Raw genomic sequence first — 27,518 nt, 5'->3', positions numbered from 1 at the left:
CCAGCTTGTAACACTGTTTGAAGGTGTGATGATGGCCTCTGGAACCACACTATGATCCCATCTTCCAAAAAAAAAAACACAGGTCTTTGAGATGTGATTTCACAAGCCACTGAAATCACATATACAGCTTCCACATAGACAGGTACACTCAAGTTTCTCTTGAGAAGGCTTGTGCTATCCTCTTCCTGAGCATTGTCTTTCTGGTCACACCGTGCTTAAGTCAATGTGAAAATCTCTCTTTAATAAACTTCAACTCTCTGTCATGCTGGCTCATCCAGAAACGTATTTATAGAACATCCAGTGATCCCAGCTTCGCTTGCACAGAGGTCTCTGAAAGAAATTCTCAGGCTTTTGCCAGTTGGATAACATAGAGTGGGGATGGTTTGAACAGGAATGGTACATATTTGAATTAGGGAGTGGCGCTATGTGACAGGGATTAGGAGGTGTAGCCTTGGAGGAAGTAGGTCCTTGGAGGTGGGCTTTGAAGTTTCAAAAGCTCAACCAAACCCAGTGGCTCACTCTTCTTGCTGTCTATTGATACAGATGTAGAACTCTTGGCTCCTTCTCCAGCACCATGTCTGCCTGTGGGTCACTGTACTTCCCTCCGTGGTGACAATGGATTAAACCTTTGAGATGCAAACCAGCCCCAACTAAATGTTTTCCTTTCTAAGAGTTGCTGTGGTCATGGTGTCTCTTCACAACTGTAAAGCCCTAGACAGTAGTGTCTCCAGCCTCTTCCCCCGCTGCTTCTTGCACAAGGATATTCTTTATAGAGCTCAACTATTTCTTAGTGGGTATTCAGGCTGCTGTTCAGACACACCCCATGTTCTGTTTGCAAAATACTGTAGAGTGGTTTGGGACCAGATGGAGAGATGTCAAGTCAGGAAAGTAACAGGAAGCTAATGGGAGAGCAGGAAGTGGGTAGGTGTAATAGGGTTGTATAAGAGTTGTGTCTTAGTTCCCTTTCTTTTGCCATAAGGCACCATGACCAAGGCAACTTGGAGAAAAAAGGGTTTCTTGGAGTTAACGGTTTCAGAAGATGAGTCCATAATCATCACAGCAGGGACCATGGCCGCAGACAAGTAGGCTTGGTGGTGAAGCAGTAACTGAGCTTCTGAAACCTAAAAGCTCACCCCCAATGACATATTGGCTCGAACAATGCCACCCCTCCTAATTCTTTTCACATGGCTTCATCACCTAAGTGACCAAACATTCAAATCTATGAACTCAAGGTGGCCATTCTCATTCCAACTACCCACAAGGTACAGCCTCAAGCCAGGATGGTGGCTGCAAGCCTGTGATCCCAGCACTTGGGAGATGGAGGTGGTCACAGCCCTACTCTGTCACCTGTCGCCTGAGCAGTTCTTTTAAATTTTAGGAAGACCTCGATTCAAGTAAAGTGAAGTCTTCGCTTTGCCACAGAAAATAATTTTAGAATGAACCAGTTTGCAGCAGAATTGGAGTTTATTAAAGGAATATGTGTGTGTGTGTATACAGGACCTTTTTTTTTTTTTTGGTGACAAGGTTTCTCTATGTAGCTTTGGAGCCTGTCCTAGCACTCATTCTGTAGACCAGGCTGGCCTTAAACTCACAGGGATCTGCCTGCCTCTGCCTCTCGAGTACTGGCATTAAAAGCATGTGCCACATGCCCGGGTATACAGGATTTTTAATTCCTTTAATTATGTGTTATGTATTATAACATATATGTAATATATAAAGGAATTCCATACATATGTATACAGGGTCTTTAATTCCTTTAACATATATGTTATGCATTATATATATATATAATATAATCTATATTTATACAGGGTCTCATTCTATAGCCCAGAGCTCTTGGGCACAACAGTTAATAGAAAGACACATTCAAGAACATGGGTGTTGGCTTCTCATACCGAGAGCTGTGAGACAATGTCTTTACTACAGTAGCTCTATTCATTGTTTGTGGTGGCCCCTGAAGCTCTGCCTGGAAGACTAGAGAAATGAGATCACTGGGGTGGGGTTCCTATCCACTGCCTAGAATTCAGTAGGTAAAGTCCTAGGTCCCAAGAACCTAGCTCCAGAGAAGGTGTTTTTACTGTAAACAAAGGTTTTATCTTGTTATGAGAAAGCAGAAGGTTATGTGCCATCATACCTGGCTTATTTGCTTTTTTTATCCAGCCCCTTTCTGTCATAAAATCAACTTCTGCTCAGTCTACAAGTGTTTTATGGAATGAAATGTTGCCTGACTTTGGAACTGAAAAAAGAAAAGCCAACTAGGACTTTTAAGGTGGTGTATTACACACAAGTTTCAGGCCAGCGGAGACTACACAGGAGACCATCATCTCAAAATAGTAACCCCAAAGGCTGGGATGTAGCTAGGTTGATAGAGTGGTTGCTTAGCATGTTAGAAGAGGTACAAGATCTAGTCCCAGAACTGTATAACCTGAGCACTAAGGAGATGGAAGCAGGGGGATCAGAAATTCAAGATTACCTTCAACCGCCTACAGTCAGTTTGAGTCCTACTGGACTATAGGAGAATTACAAAAAGTAAAAACCAACCAAACAAACAAACAAAACAACACAAATAAAATACCAAACTGGAGAGAGAATCAGTCATGCCTCATAGCCTATCTTGAACCTCCCCAAACAGCTAAATTACTAGCAGATAGCAGACCCAAGGTAGGATGAAGCAGTAGGATCGGCTTCACTATTCTGCTAAACTCAGAGACCCTGTCCCCTCTAAACTCAGAGATGCCCCCCAAAGTCAATGCAAGTAAGGGGCTTCCTTTGTTCTGCAGGGTTTGTTTAGTTTAGTTTTGTTTTATGTGACAGGATCTCTCTATAGAGTCCTGGCTGTCCTGGAGCTCACTGTGTAGACTAGGCTGACCAGGAACTCACAGAGATTGTCCTACCTCTGCCTCCCAAGTGCCCAGATTGGGATTAAGAGCATCGGACACAACACACAGTTGGTTGTTATATCATCTATCACCCCAAACATTCCCCTCGCCGTCAGTGGCCGTTATGACTAGGACACTTCACCAAAAATCCATCTCACTGCATCTCTTTGTTGAACCCAAAAATAATCTTTATTATTTAAAAACATTTACATCCCAAATTTTTATTACTTTCTTTTTCCAGTGGAGATGGGGGAGCAACGTGCTACGGTGCATGTGTGGAGATCAGAGAACAACTTGTGGGGAGTCCGTTCTCTCCTTCTGCCATGTGAGTCCCAGGGAGCCAAGTCAGGTCATCAAGGTGGTGTTTGTTGCGTGGCGTGTGCCTTTACTGACTGTATCATCTCAAATACCTCTCAGCTCTCCCCTCTCCACCTTACCACGTAGCCCAGAACCAGAGATTCTCAAGTCTCAGCCTCTTGGGTGCTGGGATTACAGGCATGTGCCACTGTGCCCAATTTGTAGTTATTTGACTATATGGTTTCTTTTTTCATTTTTAAAAAAAAGTCTCATGTATTCTTCAGACTGGAAAAATGGCTCAGCGGTTAAGAGCCCAAGGTGCTCTTGAAGAGGACCTGGGTTTTCGTTTCGGTTCTGAAATCAGGCAGCATCTCATTCCATAAGATAGACTAGGTGTTCGTCTGAGCAGAAGTGGGTTTTGTGATAGAAAAGGGCTGAATGAAAAAAGAAATAAGCCAGGTACATGTTTAATCCAACACTCTGGAGGCTGAAACAAGAAAACTGCCAGTTAGAGGGCAGGTAGGAAGACAATCAAAAACAAAACAGAAAAGAAGAAAAAGCAGAGGAGAAATCAGACAAGAAAGGAGGTAGACGCAGGAAGCTCACAAGAGTTAAAGACCAGTCCAAGCTCCTAAAGACACAGAAGGAAGAGAGGGAGGGTAGGCTTGTTTCCTGGTTTCCTGCCTTGGATCTGAGTTCATTGTCTAACAATCCTGAAGAACAACAGTAACAGAAGAAGCAAGCAGAGTGTGGAGAAGAAATCTCCTGCCGCCAGGCAGAGCCTGGAAATCAGTACCACTGTGGACCACAGGATTTTTGTATCTTGAATGAGCCAGTTTGATGGAGCAAGGAGTGGGGATGAACCCTAGCAGTTATTTTAAATGTATGTGGGGAGGGATTCTGGCTGGTCAAGAACCAGGTGGAAGAAAGCAAACTCAGAAAAAAACAGCCAAAGAAAAATGCCCTACAGAAAAAGTTTGTTGGTGGGAAGAACCAGGAAGTGGGAAGGAAAAGAAGGATGTCTGGGGGTTAGCTGACATCTTGCTGAGTCAAGGCCTTGGTGGATTTTAGCTCCAGAGCTCACTACTTGTGCAGATTTCATTGTAAAACTTCGGTGTTCTTAGAAGCTGCCAGGATATATGTGTTTTTGCTTTCCTCGGACCTGTAACCCTGGCTAGCTGCCTAAGAAGTGGGGTTATTTTATTCCTGTTAGAAGACCCCATAAGAAAATCGTTTCGAGGTTGGCTCTGATGTAGAAAACTCAAGGGTTCGTTAATATTGCTTATTTCACTTTACGCTTTTTCTGGTGTGTCGGCATTGAGGCAGAGAGAGAGGAATGGGACTATTATCTTACCACCCTTTAAACACCTCATCAAATGGTTCTGCTTTAGTTTAGGACAAGTGGATGCGAATGACTCCATCTTCGATTTTGTTTGACTTGTTCATTGTTGTGCTGGAGATAATGTTACAAAATTGCTCTGATCGGGCTAGGTTGACCTAGGGAATGACACTGTTTGAAAGGGTCAGGATTGTGGAACTGTTGGAATAGGTATGGCCATGCTGGAGGCAGTTTATTAATACGGGTGGACTTTGAGGTTTCAGGAGCCCAAGCCAGGTCTGGAGGCTTTGTCTTTTCCTACTCAGTACTATGAGCTTATGGGGACATTTTCATTTAAACTAGCACAGGGCATGAGCCAGAGAGAGTAAGCCCCATTGCTAGCGATCAAACTAAGAAGCTTAAGCATGCTACACTCTCAAACTCCAACCTTTCTTATCTTACTTCAAAACATGTTATTTAGATACAGTGGTACACACCAGCACTCAAAGGTAGAGACAGGCAGATCCCTGCGGGTTCAAATCCAACCTGGTCTACATAGAGAGTTCCAGGCCAGCCAGAGCTTCATAGTGAGACCCTGTGTGGAAAAGGAAAAAAATAGGAAAAAAAAATATTGTGAAGCTTTCTTGGCACATTGACACATGGCATAAAGCCTGAGCTTCACATCGACATAGCCTACAATTATAAAAGAAAAAAAAAAAGCAAACCTTCCCTGAAAACTGGAATAAAACATTGTATAGTTAATGAAATTGCAGCAATGTGCCAATAACAAATCATTCGGGATCTCGATCTCTCTCTCTCTGCATTGTTTGCGTTTCTATTTTGTGAGATAGGATCTACAGTAGTCCAGGCTGACCTTGACCTCCTTCAACTTCTGACCCTCCAGCTGCAGCCTCCCAAATACTACACTTAGAGACACACATCCATCACACCCAGTTTTATACTGTGCGGTGCTGGCGATCACACCAGGGCTTTGTACATGCTAGGCAAGAAAGAACTCTACTAATGAAGCGACGAGCCCACCCCAGGATCCATATTCTAGGGTTGCACTAATAGGTAGCTACCAGCCATACAGATCTATTTAGATATAAGTAAATTGAAATAAAAAAACACAGTTTCTCACACTAGCCCCATTTCAAGTGCCTTGAAGTCCCCTGCAAACTGTACAAGAAGACACAAACGTCTTTGTGTCAGACGTTTCTTATGGACCGCTCTGGCAATACTTGAGTGTGTTTCTTTTTCCACTACTAATCATTCATACCCCGAATCTGTGCATAATCCAAACTCAGAGGCTGAGGTCTAAACTCTTCTACTTCCTAGTCCAGTACTGACAAATGTAAGATTTCTGGACTTTAAGTCTGGTCAGCATGCAGGCAGTAACTAAGTAAGGATGCCAAGACCCAAACCTAGAAGCAGGCGGAGCGGTGAAGGGGCGGGGCCAGCTTGTAGCTCTGGGGCTTGGTTGCTAGGTCTCAGTCGGGGGCGGAGCCTCGCGCGCGGGGGGGGGGGGGGGGACGGTCAGCCCGGGGCGGGGACTCGGGAGGCGGGGCCCCGAGGGGGCGGGCCGGGAGGCGGGCCAGCCAGTGGGTCGGCGCGCCAGCCCTGCCTTGCGTGCTCACGTGACAGGTCCGCGAGGCCCGGCTCTTGCAAGCGTCCAGGCCAGCGAAGATGGCGGCGGAGAGGGAACCTCCTCCGCTGGGGGACGTGAAGCCCACCGACTTTGAGGAGCTGGAGGACGGAGAGGACCTGTTCACCAGCACGGTCTCCACCCTGGAGGTGAGACGGCCCCGCCGAGGAGGCTGCGCCGCGCGTCTCGCCGCCTTTCCCCTGCCGCGACTTGTCCCCTCCCCACTCCCCGGTTTGGCCAGGCCAGGTCCGGTGACACCTGTGACGCCGGCCGCACCTCAGGTGCCTGTCAAGGGAGCCGGGTTGGCCCGGGCGGCCAGGCCTCCGGACTGCAGCCTGCGGGCCTGGGGTACGACTTCATCCTCCCGGGGCCGGGACCCGCGGACGGAACGCCGTGCTTGCGGGCTCTCGGGCCTTGCGGGTCATTCGCGCCTCTTCCTCCAAGCAGGAGGAAGGCTTGGACCCGCTTCCCGGGCACCTTATCCCCTCTGGGGTTTCAGCAGCCCCGGGGAGAGGGGCTTGTTTCTTTGCCCAGGAGGGTGTGCCCTGCAAGGGGACCGTGAAGTCATGAACTGAACGCTACCTGGCTGAGGGTCCCCAGGGAGGTCAGGGTGCGCTTTTCACTGTCCGTCATGGACTACCAGTTTTCTTGGAGGTAGGAGCCTCTTTGGTTTTCTTTTTTAAATAGGCAAATGCATTTGAGTTAGTAGACTTATGTTGAGGCGAGATCTCTTGCAGCCCAGGCTGGACTCGAACTTACCATGTAGCTGAGGATGGCTTTGAACCTGTGATCTTCCTGCTTCTCCTCTTTCCTAGTGCTCAGATTAGCTGACGTGAGCCACCACTTGGTTTTAGACTTTTTAGGGGCTATCATGCTGGGAAAACACAAAGTCTAAGGAGGGTATAGTCCAGGAAACTTTTTTTTTTAATTACTAGGGGAGAAATAGAAACAGATCTCGACTCTTTTTCCTCTTTTTTCGCATGGTCAGCGATCTCTGTAGCTGAGTGTTCCTGTTTTTGTCAAAGGAAACACCATGAGTTGAACTGTGTTGGCCCACCAACTTTCTCTAGTCACATTTGAATTGCTTTACATTGGATGAGCGCACATACACCGGAAACCCTAATTTTAAGCATGTAAGCACTTTTCTCAGAAGATTGTTTACCTCAGATAGTTTTTTAATTACATGTATTTATTGTGGATGTGTGTGTGTGTGTGTGTGTGTGTGCCGGCGCTTGCGTAGAAACTCAAAGGACAACTTTTGGGAGTTGGCTCGCTGTTTACACTGTTGTCAGCAGCTTTACCAGCCGAGCATCTCACTTCTCACCCGCCCTCTACTTTCTTACAGAGTTCTCTGCTATAAGTTTTGTGCGCCTGTTCCGTTCTGCACCAAATCAACTGGAACTAACTGTAAAACACCCTTATCTGAATTTCATTGACCTGAAACTGAAAACGTAGGGGACTGCTCTCCACTGAGTACATTCTACTCTTTTTGTCTGTAGTGGTGAGGCCGAATCCCACCTTCCCACAGAGTGTAAATTCCTTGGATGGTACCTTGGTTGTCCATGTGTTCTAAACAAAATCTTGAGTATTTGTATCTTATTGGAGCTAGTGCTGGTGTACATGTCAAAACCATTATCTTCTAAAATTATTTTGCAGAATATATTTTTCTGGACACGGAGAGTTAGTCTCCTGGTATACTTTGGTCTGTTTTATTTTTGCGTAATGTGTGTTGAAAATGTCTGCAGGGCCGTAAAACCTGCATTGTCTTTTCTAGATGCAATACACAGAGTAAGAAGAACTATAGTCTGTATCTCCAAATATGATGTTTGGCTATTTTTTAAAAGAAAGTCTGCAAAGTTTTATTATGAATGTTCTTATTTTGGTTACCACATTGTGAAAGTTATAAATAAGGTTAATTGGTTGTTTACCCAAACCCTTATAAGAAAATGGGTGACTGTAAGATTTTTAGATATGTTTTAAAAATGTTCATTTTTTTCCCCTCTCCCAAATGTTCAGGAACTGTCTGTGAGGGAGGGATCCCATGCCACTGCTCCACTTCTCTTTTACATAGTGCGTCTTACACTCGGGGTGCAAAAGAATCCACAGCATTCGTGCACAGATGCCTACACCTGACTTTGGAATGCTATATGTTTAACAAACGCTTTTCTTTTGAAATCAGATCTCTCTTTGTAGCCTAGACTGGCATGGAACTCTCCTTGGCCGAGCCTGAGTGCTAGAATTACACGCATGTACCGCTACTGCTGGCTGTAGAGTCGTATTTTTCCTTTACTTTGGTTGAACCTGCTGAATGACATTCCCAGCCCAGATCAGGGTCTTCGATATTCAATTGTTTCAGGGGACTTATACATAACATGATTCTGTAGGACACTGGAGAGGCCTGTCGTTAGTTTGTTTTGAGACAGGCTCTCACTGTGTAGCTCTGTAGGCTGATCTGGAACTCGATCTGTAGACCAGGCTGACTTCAGACTGATAGAGAGCCTCTTGCCTCTGCCTCCTGAGTGCTGGGATTAAAGGTGTGCACCACCATGCCTGGCCCATCAGCCCATTTATTGACTGGGGTGTCTTTTCAGTGGTCTATATCTTTGTTGAAAATCTGGTGGCTGGGACCTGGTGAGATGGTTTATTGTGTAAAGGTACTTGCCATCAAGCCTGATGACCACAGTTCAGTTCCCAAGGAGGAATCAACTTCCTACACATTGTCCTTTGACCTCCACAGTGGCATGCATATGCCCCTCATCTCCTCAATAAATGTAAATTTAAAAAAAATTAATCATGTGGCTGTAGCTGCATGGATTTATAGTTGGATCCTCTTATTTTATTCCGTCTACATGCTTGTTTTGTGTTAGTACCATGTTTTGTAGTATAATTTGAAATCAGATATGATTGCAACATTGATCTTTGCTTTCCATATGAATCTCATTGTTTTTTATATTTCTGTGAAGAATGTTAATGGAGTTTCGTTAGGGATTGCATTGAGTCTGTAGATTGCATTTTGAAAGATAGATCTTCATAAATAGTAATTCTGTTGATCTGTGAGTGAGGGAAGTCTTCACATTTGTTTCTTCACATGTTTTAATTTTTTTGTAGAGGTCTTTTCCTTCTTTGGTTAGGTTTGTACCAAGATACCTTCATATTTACTTACTTATTTTTTAGAGAATTTTGATGGAATTGTTTTCCTGATTTTTTTTGCTTAGCATGCTTATTATTAGTAAATAGGAAAATGACTGATTTTTGTCTGTCAATTTATCCTGGCTTATTACTGGAAGTGTTTGTCAGATCCAGAAAGTGGAGTCTTTTAGGGTCTGTTATAAAAGCGAATTGTTTACAAATAAAGATAATTTGACTTCTTTCCTATTTGTATTCCTTTTATTTCTTGACTTACTGCTCTAGATAAGACTTCAAGCACTGTATTGAATAGGAATGTAACTGAATATTCTTCTTGTTCCTGATTTTAGTTGAAATGCTTTGAGTTTGTCTCCATTTATCATGATGTTGGCTATAGGCTTATTGTATGTAGTTTTTATTTTGTTGGGGTATGTTCCTTTCATTTTTAGTCTCTTTGAGGATTTTATCATGGAGTATTTTGTCAAAAGCCTTTTCTGCATCTGTTGAGATAATGATGTGGTTTCTTTCCTTGAATCTATTCTTGTGATATGTAACATTTATTCATTTGTATGTTGAACCATCCATGCATCTCTTAAATGAAGTTAACTTGATCGTGATGAATTACTTCTTTTGAGGAAAAAAAAATGGTGTGTGTGCATTCCTGAGTATATGTATGTACACAGTGTGCATGCAGAAGCCCAAGGAGGCCAGAAGAGGGTGTTGGGTCTCCTGGAACTGGAGTTACAGACAGTTGTGAGCCATCATGTGGGTGCTGGGAATTGAACTTGGGTCTTCTGAAAGAGCAGTAAGTACTCTAACCACTGAGTCAGCTCTCAAGCCTGAATTATTCCCTGCCCTCTTTTAAGCTTATTTATTTTTTATGTATGAGGGTTTTGTTTTTGTGGTGGTGGTGGCTGCGTTCCTGTATGTATACTATGTGCATGGCTCATGCATTTAGAGGTTAGAAGAAGGCATCTGGAGTAACTGGAGTTACAGGTGGGTCCTAGTGGAACTGGGGTTCCTCTGCAAGAACAAATGTTATAACCTCTGTTTGAACCATCTCTCCAGTCGCTGAATTACTTTTTTGATGTGATCTTGAATTTGGTTTGCAAGTTTATTGACAATTTTTGTGTCTGTGTTCATCAGGGAGATTTGTGTGTAGTTTTCTTTTTGTTGTTGTTGTCTGGTTATGCCACCAACACACCACTGGAGTCATGAGAAGAGTATGGGAGTCTTCTTTCCTTTTCTCTTTGTGAATGATCCTTGTTGATTCTTCTTAAAATTAAGAATTTAATTTTAGTTGGTAGAATGTTGTAGTGAATGCATCTGGGGCTGGGTTTCTTTTAGCTGGAAGATTTATATTGCTGTCTAAATTTTGCTTGTTATAGATCTGGTTGCATCATTTATCTCTTTAGTTTTACTTCAGTAGGTCATATGCATCTAGAATTTTTTTTTCCTCTTGATTTTCAGATTTAGTGGAATATAAGTATCTTAATTTATTTATTTTTTGTTTTGTTTTGTTTTTTCGAGACAGGGTTTCTCTGTGGTTTTGGAGCCTGTCCTGGAACTAGCTCTTGTAGACCAGGCTGGTCTCGAACTCACAGAGATCCGCCTGCCTCTGCCTCCCGAGTGCTGGGATTAAAGGCCTGCGCCACCACCGCCCGGCCACATCTTAATTTAAAAGGAATTTATTTTTATTATTTTTATGTATATCTGTGTTAATGAGTGAATGCTGCATGTATATGGGTTCCTGTGGAGATCAGGAGAGAACATGAGATCTCTTGGATCTAGAGTAAGTCACTTGACATCGATTCTGGAATGGAACCTGGGTCCTCTGGAAGGGCAGCTAGTATTCTTATCTGCTGAGCTGTCGCTTTAACCCTTGAAATATACATTCTTGCCAGGTGATGGTGGCACACGCCTTTAATCCCAGCAGGTGTATCTCTGAGATCAAGGCCAACCTGGTCTGTAGATTAAGTGCTAGGACAGGCTCCAAAGCTACTGAGAAACCCTGTCTTGAAAAACAAAACTAGCCGGGCGGTGGTGGCGCACGCCTTTAATCCCAGCACGCGGGAGGCAGAGGCAGGCGGATCTCTGTGAGTTCAAGGCCAGCCTGGTTTACAAGAGCTAGTTCCGTGATGGGCACCAAAGCTACAGAGAAACCCTGTCTCGAAAAACCAAAAAAATAATAAATAAATAAAAAAAAAACAAAAAAGAAAAAAATAGTGGAAAGAAATATATATTTTAAATGCATATCCTTCTAATTTTATGGCTAATTCTCCACTGTATTGGGGTTTGGGATATGTGCATATGTGGCAGTCAGGGCACATTTGGGGAGTTGATTCTTTCAATTTTGTAGGTTGTGGGAAACTTGGCTGAGAGCCCCCTTAGCTGTTGAGTCATCTCACCAGCCCAGATTTTCTGACTTACTTTCTTTTTTATTACTTTTTCTTCTATAGGGTTTCTCTATGTAGCCCTTGCTGTCCTGGAAATCGATCTGTCGACCAGGCTGACCTCAAACTTGAGATCTGCCTGCCTTCTGAGTGCTAGGATTTAAGGCATGCACCACCGATTTTGACTTTTCATTGGTTTCTCTTGTAATGTCTACCTTTTCATCTCTAATCTTATTAATTTTGTTTATTTCACTTGTTTTTTTAGTTTAGCTAAATGTTTGTTCCTCTTAATTAACATTTCAAAGAATCAACTCTTAGTTGATTTTTCAAAAATTTCTGTCTTTTATTTCCTGATTTTTTTCTTTCAATCTGCTGACTTTGGGTTTTCCTCTTTCTTGTTTTTCCAGAGTACTGACGTTATGTGAGAGCCCTCTGATTTTTTTAAAAATAGGCACTGGTAGTTAGGATCTTTCTTCTTAGGGCTGTGTTCATTCTATCCCATAGGTTTTTGACAGGTTCTCTGCATTTTCATTCAATTCTCATATGTTAAAAATTTCCTTCTTGATTTCTTCAGGGACCCATTTATCCTTCAGTTGGGTGTTATTTAAATTCCCACGAGTTTATGTATTTTCTATAGTTTATCTTGCTAATAATTTCTGCTTCATTACATTGTGGCCACTTTGGAAACAACAAAAACTGTTATAGTTTTCCTGATTCTAATAGTATCTATCTTAGAGAAAGTTCCATGGGCTACTGAGAAGAATATGTATTTTAAAAAATATATTTATTTATTTGGTTTTTCGAGACAGAGTTTCTATATGTAGCTGGCTGTTTTAAAACTCACTCTGTAGACCAGACCAGGCTGGCCTGAACTCACAGAGATCTGCCTGCCTCTTCCTCAGCTTCCTAGTTCTGGAACTAAAAGCACGCACCACCCCCCACAGGCTTTATTTTTATTTTTTAAATTTAGTGAGTGTGTGTGGGGTGTATGCAGTTGCACGAGTAGAGAGGGTAAGTGAACAACTTTGTGGAATTGGTTCCCCCCTTCTGTATTTTGTTTGTTTGTTATTTGTTTTAGTGGGATGACCTTTCTTATTGGTGAGAGTAGGGTATTAAAGTCACCATTGTGTTGAGGTTAATTTGGTCTTATATCTATCTAGTAGTATTTGTTGTAATTGGTGGCATCCAAGTTCTGTGCACACGTTTAAATCGTAGTCTTGGATTGCTCCCTCATCAGTATGAAGTGATTTTTCTCTGTCTTTTGGGTTGAAATCTGTCTTGTCAGATGTTAGCAGAATGACACACATATTTACTTCCTGTTTTTCTTTCCGTGGAATATGTTTTTCCCATCCTTTTACTGTAATCTTTCATTTGTCTTTGATGTAAAAGCACATTTTTTGGAGGTAGCAAATAGATGGATCCTGTTTTGTTGATTTTTTTTTTAAGTTCTTTATTTTTATGTATATGGGTATTTTACCTGACTGTTTGTCTTTGCACCATATCCAAGCTTGGAGTCCACAGAGGCTAGTAGAAGTCTTTGGATCTCCTGGAAGTAGAGTTAAGGTGGTTGTGAACTACTTGATGTGGGTGCTAGGAACTGAACCCAGTTCTCTGCAAGACCAGGAAGTGCTCTTAACTGTCGCGTCATCTCTCTAAAGCCTTGATCTTTAAGTTAAAAAAAAATTGTGCCTGTGTGTGCCACAGACTTTGAGAACTGAATGGGTCAGTTGGACACTGGTCACAGTCATTTTTCACTGGCTTCTTTTACAAAGATTGTTACCTGGCTTAATAAATTATTTTATAGCAATTGTATTTTGAAGAAATAGACATTATTGTGTGATGTTCTGTTGGGGCTTCTAATCCTCTATCACTTGGAAGTTCTGTTTTTTATTTTTGTTTACAGTTTGTGTGTGTGTGTGTGTATCTTATCGGAGTTGGTTGTTTCTATCATGTGGGTTCTAAGGATCAAATTCAGGTCCTCAGCATCCTGCCCACTGAACCATCTTGCTAGTCTTCTTCGTTTTGAGAAGGTTCTCACTTACATAGCCCAGGCTGACCATAGACTTTGAGCAGTTCTTCCTGCCGTAGCCTCTCAAGTGCTGGCGTTGCAAGCATGAGCCCTCATGCTTCACTTTTCTGAACAGCATTGTTAAGGTTCAACTTATACGCCATATTGTTCACCTATTAGTGTGTGCATTTCAGTGGTTTCTAGTCTAGTGAGACATATGTATCTCACTAGTCAATTTTAGAATATTTTCATTATTTCAGAAAGATAGCTTGTACCCTTCAGATGTTGTCCTGCCATTTTCCCAGCCTCTAACCTTAATATAACAACTAATCTATCTCTATAGATTTCCCTGTTCTGGAGTTTGATGAGTAGAACCATATACGTGTGTGTGTTTAAACTTTCTTTTCCTGCTCAGCATGGGGGTGGTGGTGATGTTATCATAGTGCATTGTCTACAGGAATAACCGTGTAAATAAATAAGTAGGGTTTTGCCTTATAGACCAAAGTGGCCTTAAGCTTGTGATCCTGTGGCTTTAGTCTCATCTCAGTGCTTCAGTCTCAGAAGTTTGTCACTATGCCTGGCTTCCACTTTCATGTTGATACCTTCACTGTCATGCTCAGTATCTGCAGAATGCAGAGTCACAAAGACTAGGCTTTGATTTATTCCCCCCCCCCCTTTTTTGAGACAAGGTTTCTCTGCATAACAGCTCCTGCTGTCCTGGAACTTGCTCTGTAGACCAGGCTGGCCTCAAACTCACTGTTGCCTCTGTCTCCTAAGTGCTGGGGTTAAAGGTGTGTATCATGCCCTGGAGGCTTTGGTTTTCTTTTAATTCTTGTGTGTGTGTGTGTGTGTGTGTGTGTGTGTGTCTTACTGTGTAGTCTTGGCTACCCTGAAACTAGTAATCCTCCTACCTCAACTTTCCCTGTGTCCAGATGGTGTGAGTACCCTACCATACATGACTTATTTTCTTGTTCTTTATTTAGTTTTAAATTAAAAAAAAAAACATTGCTTTTGTAATTGTATGCATATGTGGGTGCCCACAGAGGCCAGAAGTAGGTGTTGGGTTCCCTGAAGATTGAGTTTTTAGTCTGTTGTAAGCTGCCCTATGTGGATGATGCTGGGAACTGAATATGAGTCTTCTGCTAGAACAGCAAAAACTCTTAACCACTGAGCCATCTTTCCTGCTTCCTTGTTTCTGTTCCAGGATGTGATCTCATGCAGCTCAGGTTGACCCAGACTTTCTTTGTAGGCCACGGTAGTTTGAACTACTAATCTCCCTCCTATTGCCTCCATAAAATACTGAGAATTCCAGATGTACCACCATGCCCAGAAGATGAATGATATCAAAAGATGATTAGAGGAATTGGGTGTGGTTCTGTAGTAGAGTTTTTGCCAGGCATGTGTACAGGGCTCTAGGTTCAATCTCAGTCACCACAAAAACAAAAAGGTCATCCTACGGAAAGTTTACTAACCAAATAAGAAGTGACTGTTGAGCAAAGGACACACATTAAAGTGTATTTTGGACCTTAGAGAAGAAAATATAAGTAGCTCTTCTTTTCCTCTCTAATCAAGAGATTGCTGGACTTTTATTTATTTGTCTTCCCCCCCCCCCCCCAGACAGGGTTTCTTTGCGTCTTTGTATAACAGTTCTGGCTGTGTTAGAACTAGCTTTGTAGACCTGGCTGGCCTCTAACTCACAGAGATCCACCTGCCTCTGCCTCCTGAGTGCTAGGATTAGGCGTCCACCACCACCGCCCGGCCTGTATTTCTTTAGTTTATGAGATACAGTCAAAAGCAAAGAAGCATTTCAATCCATTGTCTTCTATTGTTCTTTTAACAGTCAAGTCCATCATCTCCCGAACCAGCCAGTCTTCCTGCAGAAGATATTAGTGCAAACTCCAATGGCTCCAAACCTGTAGAAGTCATGCTAGACGATGACAGAGAAGATCTTTTCGCAGGTAGTTGTCATATCTTGATACTTTTTAATGTCGCTATAATAGTAATATCAATAATAGCCAATTATGATATTATATGCTATTAGAATACTCTCTAAGGCAACTGAAATTCTTTGTCTTAATGGGAACTCTTGTAACACCCTAAAAAGTGAATCTGAGCATGGCTGATGCCTATAATCTTAGCATTTGGGACACTGAGGCCCGAGGATTGTTGAGTTCAAGGTCAGCCTGACTTATAGGGTATCACCTGTATAACCAACCAATAACAAAACAAAATTTAGCAGGATAGAGACTGTCTAGTAGGATCACTCTGTAAGAAACACACAGACCATTACGAGAAGCAAAACTGCCCTTTATTTGTAAGCATTTGAAAATAGGGTACATGGTATTGACCATACCCTTGGGAGGTAGCAGTGACTGTTGTTTTGGTTACTGTTGTTATTTACAAATGTCACAAAGCAAAATCAAAGTATGGGTTTAAGAATCACTGTATGGGGGCTAGAGCGATGCCTCAGCAGCTCTTCCAGAGGGACCCAGGTTTGATTCCTAGCACCCACATATTGGCTCATAGCCATCTGTTAACTCCAGTTCTAGGGGATTTGATGCCTTCTGGCTTCTTTTGGCACCAGGCATACATGTGGTACATAGAAATACCTGCAGGCAAAACACCCATCACATAAGAAAGCATCATTTGTTGTTAGGTAAGTTGATGGTTGAGTTTATTTTGGATATAAAAGGATAGAATTTGGTGTAGTTCATTCTAATGTAAAAAATGCTTGACTCTTAAACAGTTATACCTTAAAGTTAAGGTTTAAGTTAATATTTAACATTGAAAAACAAAAATTTTAATTTTAATATTGACACAAAATTAAAATAGTAAATATGTTTGTATTTAGCAAGATAATTTAAATAATTGGCTTTTATTGAATTATTAATATTCTCAACTTTTGTAGTGGCCCATATTCAGATCATTCTGTGCTCCTTAGTATAATTACGCTTGAAGGTACAATTCTTTATTACAAAAGTTCATGTAATTTCCATTTTGATAGCCTGACAAAGAGTGTTGAGAGTGTGAGGCCAGCCTCGGCTATATAATGAATAACAAGATCAGGGATATCAAGACTCTGTCCAAGATAGGAAGAAAGAACAACAGTATATTATCAGTATTTGTTTAAAGACTAAAGAATTTGGCATTAGTGAGAAGGAATCAGTGGGTAAAGTTCTTCCTGTACAACACTATTTTTGAGTTTGATCCAGTGAACCCTCAGGAAATGGAGGGAACTAACTCCTGAAAATTGTCCTCTGGCTTCTACAGAGTACTCTGTGGCATGTATTTCTGCACAGCCGTACATACACCATACATACCTACTCTCGCAACAAAAATTTAAATGTAATTATTTTTAATCTTTACAATTCAACTCAGCTGTGTTTTATAATGACATCTTTAGGTGATCTAAGACATTTTGTAAAAATTATAGTCTGTTGGTTCATATTTATAATGTATTTAAGCAGATCTATGTCTTTTCCTATAGAAGAGTATGATGCTAGGAACTTGTAAATGCAGTATATACTATCAATCAGGATGATGAAACTTGTCTAGTAGTAGTAACACACTTTCAGTGCATAGAATACAGATCTGGCCAAAGCAAAGTAGCCATTGTGACTTTATAAGCCAAAAAGAAACCAGATTATGTTGGTGTGTATCTGTTGTGTTTTAAATAACTTACATAGTTTATGGGTTGTTCATAACAGCACCATACTGGAAATAAGTTAACTATGACATGTTGTTACTTCTTTATAAAATGTTCACCAAATGGGTTCAACTATCTAACCCTTCTCCATTTGGTACATCGTAAAGAATGCCTGAATTTTGATAAAGTCAATGTGTGTTCACCTTTAAGTTATAGCTATATATTCCTTAACCTTCAGATCTGTTTGGAACTAAGCCTTCTGTATCTTTAGTTGTTTACTTAAGTTAAAAGAAGTCATATCAGCCATTTAAAGTCTGGATATAGTCATATGCACCTCCCATTTTAGCACTTGGGGGTGGCAACTGTAGGATCAGATGCGCCTCAGTAACATGAATTGGAGGATTCATGAGACCATGTATTTTTTGTTGTTTTTCACTGTGTAGCCATCCTGGCCTAGAACTAGCTCTGTAGAACAGGCTTGCCATGAACCTAGATAGCTCTGTCTGTCTCTGCCTCCCAAGTCATGCGCCACCCCTGCCAGCCCAGACCATGTCTTAAAAACCAAACAGCAAAAAAAATTTAAGGCAGACCATCTATTGATTTCTTCTCTTTCCATTATTAGTTGCTTAGATCATGCCTTACTTAAAGTTCTTTGTTGTTGAAGCAGCTACTAGTACAAGCACCTAAAACTTCGCATCAATGTAGTAAAATGTCATTGAGAAATTCTGAATGGCTTTAAGAAGTGCTTTTCAACCTTCCTAATGCTGTGACCCTTTAGTACAGTTTCTTATGCTGTGGTGACCCCTAACCAACCATAAAATTATTCTGTTGCTACTTCATAACTGTAATTTTGCTGCTGTTATGAATCATAATGTAAAATGGGAGGTTGCAGCCCACAAGTTGAGAAATGCTGTGTTTAAACGATGTCAGTGGGTTCTGTTGTTGGTTTGTTATTGCTTGTGTGTTGTTGCTGGAGCAGTTCTTCCTCGGGGTTCACGGGGCTTGGCGGGCTCTGCTGCTGCTTAGGTTCATGTTGATGCTTTGACCCTTAATAAACTTCTCATACCTTGGTTTCTTTGAAAATTTACTTTTATATGTGTGAGTGTTTTTTTTTTTTCCATTTGTATATGTGCAGCAACCACATGCAGTGCTTGTAGAAGCACTAGATTTCCTGGAACTGGAGTTGTGGATGGTTATGTATTGTAGATGAGCTGCCATGTGGGTTCTGGAAACCAGAACAGTCAGCGATCTTAACTGCTGAGGCATCCCTCCAGCCTATACCTAGTTTTGATGTACTACTTTTGACTTCCATACATTGTTGGCTGTTTTTGTTTTTGAGACAAGGTCTCAGTATGTAGATCAAGCCTCAAACTCATAGGGATCTACCTGTTTCTGCCTCCCAAGTGCTGGGATTAAAGGCAAACACCACAATGTCAAGCTTATTGTTAACTATTTTCTCTTTCAAATTATTCTTACTGTATTTACTTATTTATTAATTCATTTGTGTGTGTATGTGTGTGTGTTTGTGTGTGTATCCGTATACATACCACAGCATGTGCATGGACGTCAGAGGATACTTGTAGAAGTTAGCTCTCTTCCTACCATGTGGGTCCCAGGAATCAAACTTGTGTCAGGCTTGGTGGAGAGCACCTTTACCCAGTGAGCCATTCTCTGGTCCTGTTTTCATTTCTTAAAACAAGTAATAAATACTAGCAGTCTACAAAGGCTGAAGTGGTATCTAAACTTTTACTGTATGCTGTCAGAGGCATATGTAGGTCTGTTGTATCTGCAGTTTATATTTTCCCCTTTGGAAGGTTTTTAGTTATTAGTCATCTTTCTTTTAATACAAAAACATGAAGAGATCCATACCTTGTCAACATTAAATAGCCAATCCAAATAATTGATAGCATGTCCAGTTGTTTAATTTCAAGTCGACTGCTTCCAATGGGTCACTGACCACAATTACTGCTCTACCCAAACTACAAGAATCCAGAAACCGTAGACTGAAAACCATTGGTCTGATCCCTTATTTGCCTATAATTTCATCTTCTTGATATCAATTCTATAACCCAAAGGACTGTTTTGTCTTAGACTCACTGATTAAAAGCCACTGTCCTGGCCTTTTTTTTTCTTACACTTATGCTGTTATTTCATTTACATGGATTTTTTCCAACTTCTTCCTATAACTATTTAAACTATCTCAAATCAGAGTCAGAGACTATTTCTGATTTTCTTCACTCTGAAGTATTGACTCCTGTGTCTACTCAAATTATAGTGTTTATCCTACCATTCATATAGTAATTGAATGTCTTATAACATTCTTTGTTATTCTTTTAAGTCTTTTATTATTATTTAACATTCCACATGTCTTGTTTTCTCAACTAGATTATAAACTCCCTGAGGGCAGGTATGATTTATTTTTTCCATTTCTTTGTGTTTCATCATTGCATTTAGCACAGTATTACATAGTCTGTAGACTTCAGTTTATTGTTGTGGTTTGACTTTAAATATATTTAATTTTAGATATTTCAAGTGAATGAGCGTTTAAAATTAAAACCTAAACATCTCTTTGGTTTGTGTCATATTTGTATATCCAACTAATACTCAGTAATCTTTGGCAATTAATTGCTTTAGATTACTAACTTGGTAGGTTTTTCCATAACAGAATTTTAAGCCCAAAGGTAGTCTTCTTCCATAAAATTTGTTTTCATATGTATGCAATAATCATTAGCCTGATTAAAAAAATAGAAAGGTAAGTTACCACATGTAAGACGTATTACAATCCAAACACAAATGAATGTGGAAATGAAAGATGAAATTGTGTTTCTCCTAGTAAAGATAATTAAGCTGACTTTATACAGTTCTTCACAAAATCAACATAGTCCCTGATTATTGTAAAGTTTTCATAAACAACTAAATAATTAGTTGCATAAAGTCCCTTGTAGTGATAACTTAAAAATCATGGTACTTTTGAGACTTATTTGTAGGTGTGTTTTTCATATTTCTTGAATTGCTATATGCTATAATTTCTTTGATTAACTTGTTTAATTTATGTCTAGAAGCCACAGAAGAAGTTTCTTTGGACAGTCCAGAAAGAGAGCCTATCCTCTCCTCCGAGCCTTCTCCTGCAGTTACCCCTGTCACGCCTACTGCACTCATTGCTCCTAGAATCGAATCCAAGAGCATTTCTGCTCCAGTGATCTTTGATAGATCCAGGGAAGAGGTATGGAGAGATGTTTATAATTCTAGGTTAATATGGAAAGAATACATGTATATTTCTTACCCAGTACTTCTCTCCTGTTAATTTATTCTTAATCAAAGCCTTTCAGACATTTTAAATGGAAAAACTATACTAAGAAGAAAGGTGTGGTGGTACATGTCTATAATCCCAATACTTGGGAGGCAGAGGCAGGAAGCTCCCTGTTAGAAGCTAGCCTGACTCTACAATTCAGTTCTAACCCAGCTAGGGTTGGATAGTGAGCCCTGGTGTTAAAACACATACACAAAACACACACACACACACACACACACACACACACACACAGAGAGAGAGAGAGAGAGAAGGGGGGGGGGGAGAGGGAGGGAGGGAGAGAGAGAGAGAGAGAGAGAGCGAGCGCGCGCGAGCTCTCACTGAGATCCTCCTCTTACCTCTAACTTCCGAGTGTTGGATTTGATTTTCGAAAAGGTTGGTAGCTCATGCTGGCCTGGGACTCGTAGTATCCCTACTGGCTTTCACAGCAATGTTCCTGTCTTAGCTTCCCCAAACCCTATCACTTAACCTTCTAAAAATCAAAGAGTTTGAGGCTGGAATGTAGCTCACTGGTAGAGTGCCTCATATGCTCAGGACCCTAGATTTTATCTCCACAACTACAAAAAAAAAAAAAAAAAGACTGATGAGTAAATTGGTGTATTGAACATTGTGGTCTTATGCTAATAGTGTTATGTATGCCTCTGAGGGTTTCTGTGTTAAACAGGTAAAAATACTTAAAGTGGGTTATGAGTAATTTTTTTTGACAGAGCATGTAGTGAATACTGTTAATACTTAAGATTGCTAGCTAGCATCTCTTTGTTTTTACAGCATTGAGGATTGGACCCAGGGGCTCTTGCATGATAGGCAACTGTTTTTACCTCTGAACTGTATGCTCGGCCCAAGCCTTTATCTTTATTTTTGAAATGACTCAAACTTTGTTTTAAAAGAAAGAAGTACAGATCAATAAAAGTTGCTTTCTCATGCCCTAACAATCCTTTTACTTTATCAAAGATAGAATTATTAAGAAATGACACATTTGGAAAAGAAAAAAGTCATGGTGTGAAGGTTATTTTAAATATAAACATTTAAAATTATTCAACTAGAAATTTGTAACTAATGTAATCATAATTAAATAATAGCTATATACAAATGTGAATAACCTCCAAAATAATACAAAGGGAAGGTAGTAAGATATAAATAAATAAATAAATAAATAAGTATTCACACTGTATGAGTCTATGATATGAACATTAAACACAGATAAAATTAGGAAACAGTATATGCAACGTCAGATACCAGGGTAGCAGCTGAGTTGGCAGGGTGACATGGTTCGGACTGGGAGGCAAGCTGTAAGGGGGTCTTAGGGATGTACTCATTGCCTGCGTTTCTCATTTGGGTTCTAGTTATAAAGATGAGTTCATTTTGTGAGAGTTTATTGAACTGTCCACTTAACAGTTAATAATTTTTCTAACTTCAGTGTCCATGTAGAGAAGATTAGCTCTCTATAGAAAAGTGGCTTTGAAAAGAAAGATAGTTAGGAAAATATGCTTTATATTATTAATGTTGCCTTGACCATTTGGAGGTTTAAGACTCTGAGATTTTTTTTTTTTTTTTTGGTTTTTCAAGACAGGGTTTCTCTGTGGTTTTGGAGCCTGTCCTGGAACTAGCTCTTGTAGACCAGGTTGGTCTCGAACTCACAGAGATCCACCTGCCTCTGCCTCCCAAGTGCTGGGATTAAAGGCGTGCGCCACCACCGCCCGGCGACTCTGAGATTTATTGTCTTTTGTTTTGCGCTTTTGTTCAGTGCTATGGACAGAATCCAGGCCTTGCTTATGCTAGGCAGGCACAGTCCCTCTGAGTTACACTCCTAGCTGACCTTTCTACAAACTCTTCCTGAAATGCTTGGGGTTTGTTTGGTTGGTTGGATTTTTGTTTTGTTTTTCGACAAACCAGACTGACCTTGAACTGAGGGATTCACCTGCCCCTGAGTCCTGAGATCAAAGGCTTGGACCACCTTGGGCCCAGCTGAAATTCTTTTGTTTGTTTGTAATTTTTATTTATTTTTTTTGTTTTGTTTTTTTAATTTATTGATTGATTGATTATGTATACAATATTCTGTCTGAGTGTGTGGCTGCAAGCCAGAAGAGGGCACCACCAGACATCATTACAGATGGTTGTGAGCCACCATGTGGTTGCCAGGAATTGAACTCAGGACCTTTGGAAGAGCAGACAATGTTCTTAACCACTGAGCCATCTCTCCAGCCCCTGTTTGTAATTTTTAAAATTTACTTATTGTTATTTTAAGTGCATTGATGTTTTGCCTGCATATATGTTTGTGTAAAGGTGTCGGGTCCCCTGGAGCTGGAGTTACAGACAGTTGTGAGCCACCATGTGGTGATAGGAATTGAGCCTGGTTCCTCTGGACGAGCTGCCCATGCTCTTAACTGCTGAGCCATTTTTCCAGCCCCCAAATGCTCGTTTTTGAATTGCCTTCAATAAGACGTCTCTGTGGTCCAGTTATTTTTTTTTCCCACTTGTTGATTTTGAAAATGAGTTTTACAGGGCTTTTATTTTCTTGAAAAAATGTTTTTTATTAGATTATTACTGAAAGCATTGTGTTAAAGTTGGTTTTAGATATAATTTCTATAAGTATGTAAATTACTATTGGTACAAGTAATGGGTTCTTTTTAGTTATTCAGAATTGGAAATTACGGGGCAGGGGCTGGGACTGGGGTAATGACTTAGATAATGCGTATGTGGTTCGGATACCCTGATGGACATATATGCCAACTGGACATGGACAGCTGTCCTGCAATCCCAGTATTAGAGAGGGAATAAGATAGCTAGCTAGAGTAGCCAAACTGTGCGGGAGGGAAGCTAAATAAAAGTAAGGCAATAAGCATGTATCTAAATCTAAAGATTCCATTTATTAGCTGGGTATGGTGGAGCACACCTATAATCCTAGCACACAGGAGGTAGAGGCAAGAGGAATAAGAGATTCCATGATGAACAACAATAACAACAGCACCTTATCTACAACATTTAGAAAATCACATTTCTTTTTTTCTTTTTAAAAAGTTTTCTGTCATTTTTTATATACATCTGTTAAGACAAAAATTCCTGTTCTCCAAATGATCTTTCTTATTTTAGAGTTGTGTTTGTTTGCAGTCAGCATTATGAGAGCTTCTGTTGTTTTGAAACTATTGTGATATGACTCCAGTAACATAACTAGTAAAAACAAGCTGTTGGTGTCATGACAGTAATAGAAGTTGGAATTTTAAAATTTTGTATATTTTGAAAATTTCATACACGAGTACAGTATTTTATGACTGTCCACTGGGTATTAGATCATCCATTAGTGGGGTCATCCCTAGGAAAAAAACAGATTTTCCTTCTCTAGGCAGCCTATGGGTAGGAGCTTGTGAAATTTCTCCCATCTACACATTGGCATATCAGTTGGTGTTGTCACATGCAGGTCTTGTTGAAGCAACCATATTCCTGAGGTCTCATGGGTGCAGCTTTACTGTCATGCCTAAAAGACAGTATCCAGCAGTGGGCTTGCTGGTCGTCTGGCTCTTACAATCTTTCTGCCCCTCTTTCATGATTTTCCCTGAGACTTGGATGTAGTAGTTATGTTGGGCTCTATCAGTTGGGCATGTGGCGGTCTCTCATTCTCTATATGTTGACTAGCTGTGGGTCTCTATAATAGTCTCTGGCTTTTGCAAAAAAAGAAGTTTCTTTGCTGATGGGTAAAAGTTACACCTATTTGTGGGTATAAGGATAAGTATTTAGAATATAATTAGAAATTTATTGGTTTAGAGAAATGACAGAAGTAGGCTCTTGTTAGGCACAGGACCTCGGTAGACACAGATAGCTGGCCAGAACTGCAGTACTAGGCATAACTTCCCTCCTGTTGACAGGGCCATGCATCCAGTTAGACAGCTGCTGGTTACCTTCAAGAGAAATGGAATTTTTTAACATGAAAATATGCTTTTATAGATTGAAGAAGAAGCAAATGGAGATATTTTTGATATAGAAATTGGTGTGTCAGATCCAGAAAAAGTTGGTGAGTTATTATTTTTTGTACTTGTTTTGATTAGCTTGTTAGATTCTATAGTTATCCACTTAAGTATATGGTTGCAGTGTTTTTTCTTTTAAATTTTTTTGTGGATTTTATTTTAAAGCATTTAACTCAATTAATTTATTTTGGTGGTACTAAGAATTAAACCCAGGGTCTTACACACAGTAGGCAAGCAGTCTACCTTTTACCTCCTCCAGCCCAGCATTTGAATTGTAATAATATTCTTTGGCTTTTTCTTTATAGGTGATGGCATGAATGCTTACATGGCATATAGAGTAACCACAAAGGTGAGCTTTTTGCTTCTTCAACGAAATGTTGGCCCCTCCCTCTGTATAGTAGAGAGGATGTGAGTGTAAGGAAGAGCATATGCAGTGACTTAACATAGACCGGGAGGTTAGGCGTGAGCAAAGTAGTTCTAAGGTGAGACAGATGAGGGAATGCTGGGTAGGAATGGGAAGAAGCAGGAAGCTTCCAGACAAAAAGATCTGCTGTGTAAAAGCCCAGAGTTGAGGCATTTTGCTTTCTAGAGTCTCGTCTGTAAGTGACTCTGACTGAATTCACCTCGTGGATTTTAAGTATTTCATCCTTAGCATACAGGAGAGCTGTTAGAGAGGCTCAGACAAGAGCATGGCACTATGACATTTTTGTTAGGACAGCTCTATCTTAACTCAGTGTGAATTGGAGGATCTAGCTGGGCGGTGGTGGTGCGCCCCTTTAATCCCAGTACCTGGGAAGTAGAGGCAGGTAGATCTTTGTGAGTTTGAGGCCAGAGCTAGTTCCAACACAGTCAAAGGTACACAGAGAAACCCTGTCTTAAAAAAACAAAAAAAAAAAAAAAGAAGAATTGGAGGATCCAGGTCAAGATTTCCAGTTAAATATCACCACAGTTTTTAAAGGATTAAGTCTTGAAACAGAAAGCAAGTCTGTCCTAATGATCTTAGCTTTATACTGAGGGTGTAGCTCAGTTATAGTACCTGCCTAACATGCATGAAGCCCTGGGTTCATTCACCAATATACAGAAAAAACAGGGGAAGTGGTGAACACCTGTGTTTTCAATACTCAGGAGGTAAGTAGGGGCAGGAGGAGCAGAAAGAAGTTCATAGTGAGTGCTAAGCCAGCTTGAGACACACAAACAGCTGCAACAGGGGAGGGCATTGATACTTAATACTGAGAAACAGTTTTGAAAGTAATCAAAATAAATGTTTTTTAATTATGTAGGTGGGACAATCAATAATGTTTGAGTATAAGGCATGAGGAAGATATTTATTTATGATATAGGAACTTTATAGTTTGAGGTGGGGTAAGTTTTGTTAGTTGATGAAACAAATATTATGTTTCAGGCTCTGCTGCAAGCACTTGCAAAAACCAATAAACAGTAGAGGAAAGTGCTGTCCTTATGGGACTCTTACTCTAACAAGGAAAATTCAGTGAGATTTACGTGGAGCTGCCTCCACACAAATGGTCTGGGCCACAGGGAAATATTGAAGAATCAGTAGCCTATTCATCGTGAGTTCAAAGCTAGCCTAGGTGCTGTATAAACCGGTCTCAAAACCAAAATGGGGAAAATGATTAGCTAAAGTAGGGTAGAGAAGGTGTTATAGGTCAAACTTAAAATAAAGCAAGTGTTTTCTAACCTCTTATATTACTTTTAAAAAACTATGTCTTGGGCTGGAGAGATGGCTCAGCGGTTAAGAGCACTGGCTGTTCTTCCACAGGTCTTGAGTTCAATTCCCAGCAACCACATGGTGGCTTACAACCATCTTTATTGAGGTCTGGTGCACTCTTCCTATATATACAGGCAAAACACTGTATACATAATAAATAAATAAGCAAGTAAAAAATACTGTGACTTCTAGGTCTTTATGCTAGTTAGGGTTTATACTTGTGTGCTTGAGTGAAGTTGGAGCCAAAAGAATCAGCTGATGCCATAAAAAAAAACCTCTGTCTTGAGCCCTAAATTTTAGTTTAGTTGTTTTTGTTGTCTTTAAGCCATACTACATATTCTGTATTCGTTTGCAAAATAGAGCAGACTGTTCTTGTAGTCAATGTGCAGCATTAATTTGTAAATGATTGCTTTCTGTTAACAATGTGAAATACCTGTTCTTCATTTGTAGACTTCCCTTTCCATGTTCAGTAAGAGTGAATTTTCAGTCAAAAGAAGATTCAGTGACTTTCTTGGTTTGCATAGCAAATTAGCAAGCAAATATTTACACGTTGGTTACATTGTGCCACCAGCTCCAGAAAAGAGTATAGTAGGTAAGCATAAGTCAGACCATTTCTTTTTACTGTTCCTAATTTTAGCTGTTCTGGTTTATTTATCCCTTAATCATCCCCAGTCAGGGCTCCTGTCTAGAGGCGCAGGTTTATACGTGCTGTGATGTTCCTGTGTATTCTTTTGTTTTGTTTTTTGTTTTTCGAGACAGGGTTTCTCGAACTAGCTCTTGTAGACCAGGCTGGCCTCAAACTCACAGAGATCCGCCTGCCTCTGCCTCCAGAGTGCTGGGATTAAAGGTGTGCACCACCACCGCCTGGCTTCCTGTGTATTCTTGAAGTATGTGTAGCTTGAAATTTTGGTTTATAACATATAAATACCTGGTTGTTGAATATTTGCTTGAAATTGATTAAATTGAAGGAGGTTAGAAGCTAACTTTCTAGGGTCGTTAGAATATCAATTTTATGAGTCCTTTTCTAGTGATAATGTTGTTAAGACGTTAGTGTTTTTGTCTAAGAGCTAGGTGCTATTTGGTGCTCAGCTATATATTGTCCAAAGAGAAGTTCAATTTAACCTTTCTCATATAAAAGCTATTTAAATTCATCTTAGTTTCTTGAGTTCCCAACCAGATTTAGTGAGAGTCTGCCTGAAATAAAACAAAAG

General features: G+C 40.5%; 1 protein-coding gene across 2 annotated transcripts in view; it reads left to right on the top strand.

The window, feature by feature from the left end:
• The first annotated feature begins 6,131 nt into the window (after positions 1–6,131).
• Positions 6,132–27,518, top strand: part of LOC121453288 (sorting nexin-2) — a 39,014-nt gene continuing 17,627 nt past the window's right edge. For both annotated transcript variants that reach the window (XM_041659939.1, XM_041659938.1), the window contains exons 1-6: positions 6,132–6,288; positions 15,507–15,624; positions 20,372–20,535; positions 24,562–24,628; positions 24,887–24,930; positions 26,758–26,899. In XM_041659939.1, the coding sequence (XP_041515873.1) occupies positions 6,181–6,288; positions 15,507–15,624; positions 20,372–20,535; positions 24,562–24,628; positions 24,887–24,930; positions 26,758–26,899 (643 nt within the window). In that variant the 5' untranslated portion in view covers positions 6,132–6,180. The remainder of the gene's footprint in view (positions 6,289–15,506; positions 15,625–20,371; positions 20,536–24,561; positions 24,629–24,886; positions 24,931–26,757; positions 26,900–27,518) is intronic.

Source organism: Microtus oregoni, unplaced genomic scaffold, assembly GCF_018167655.1.
Source record: "Microtus oregoni isolate MIOR12 unplaced genomic scaffold, Mior012 000011F_ref0000422, whole genome shotgun sequence".
Classification (NCBI taxonomy): domain Eukaryota; kingdom Metazoa; phylum Chordata; class Mammalia; order Rodentia; family Cricetidae; genus Microtus; species Microtus oregoni.
This window is presented reverse-complemented; position numbering and strand designations above follow the sequence as displayed.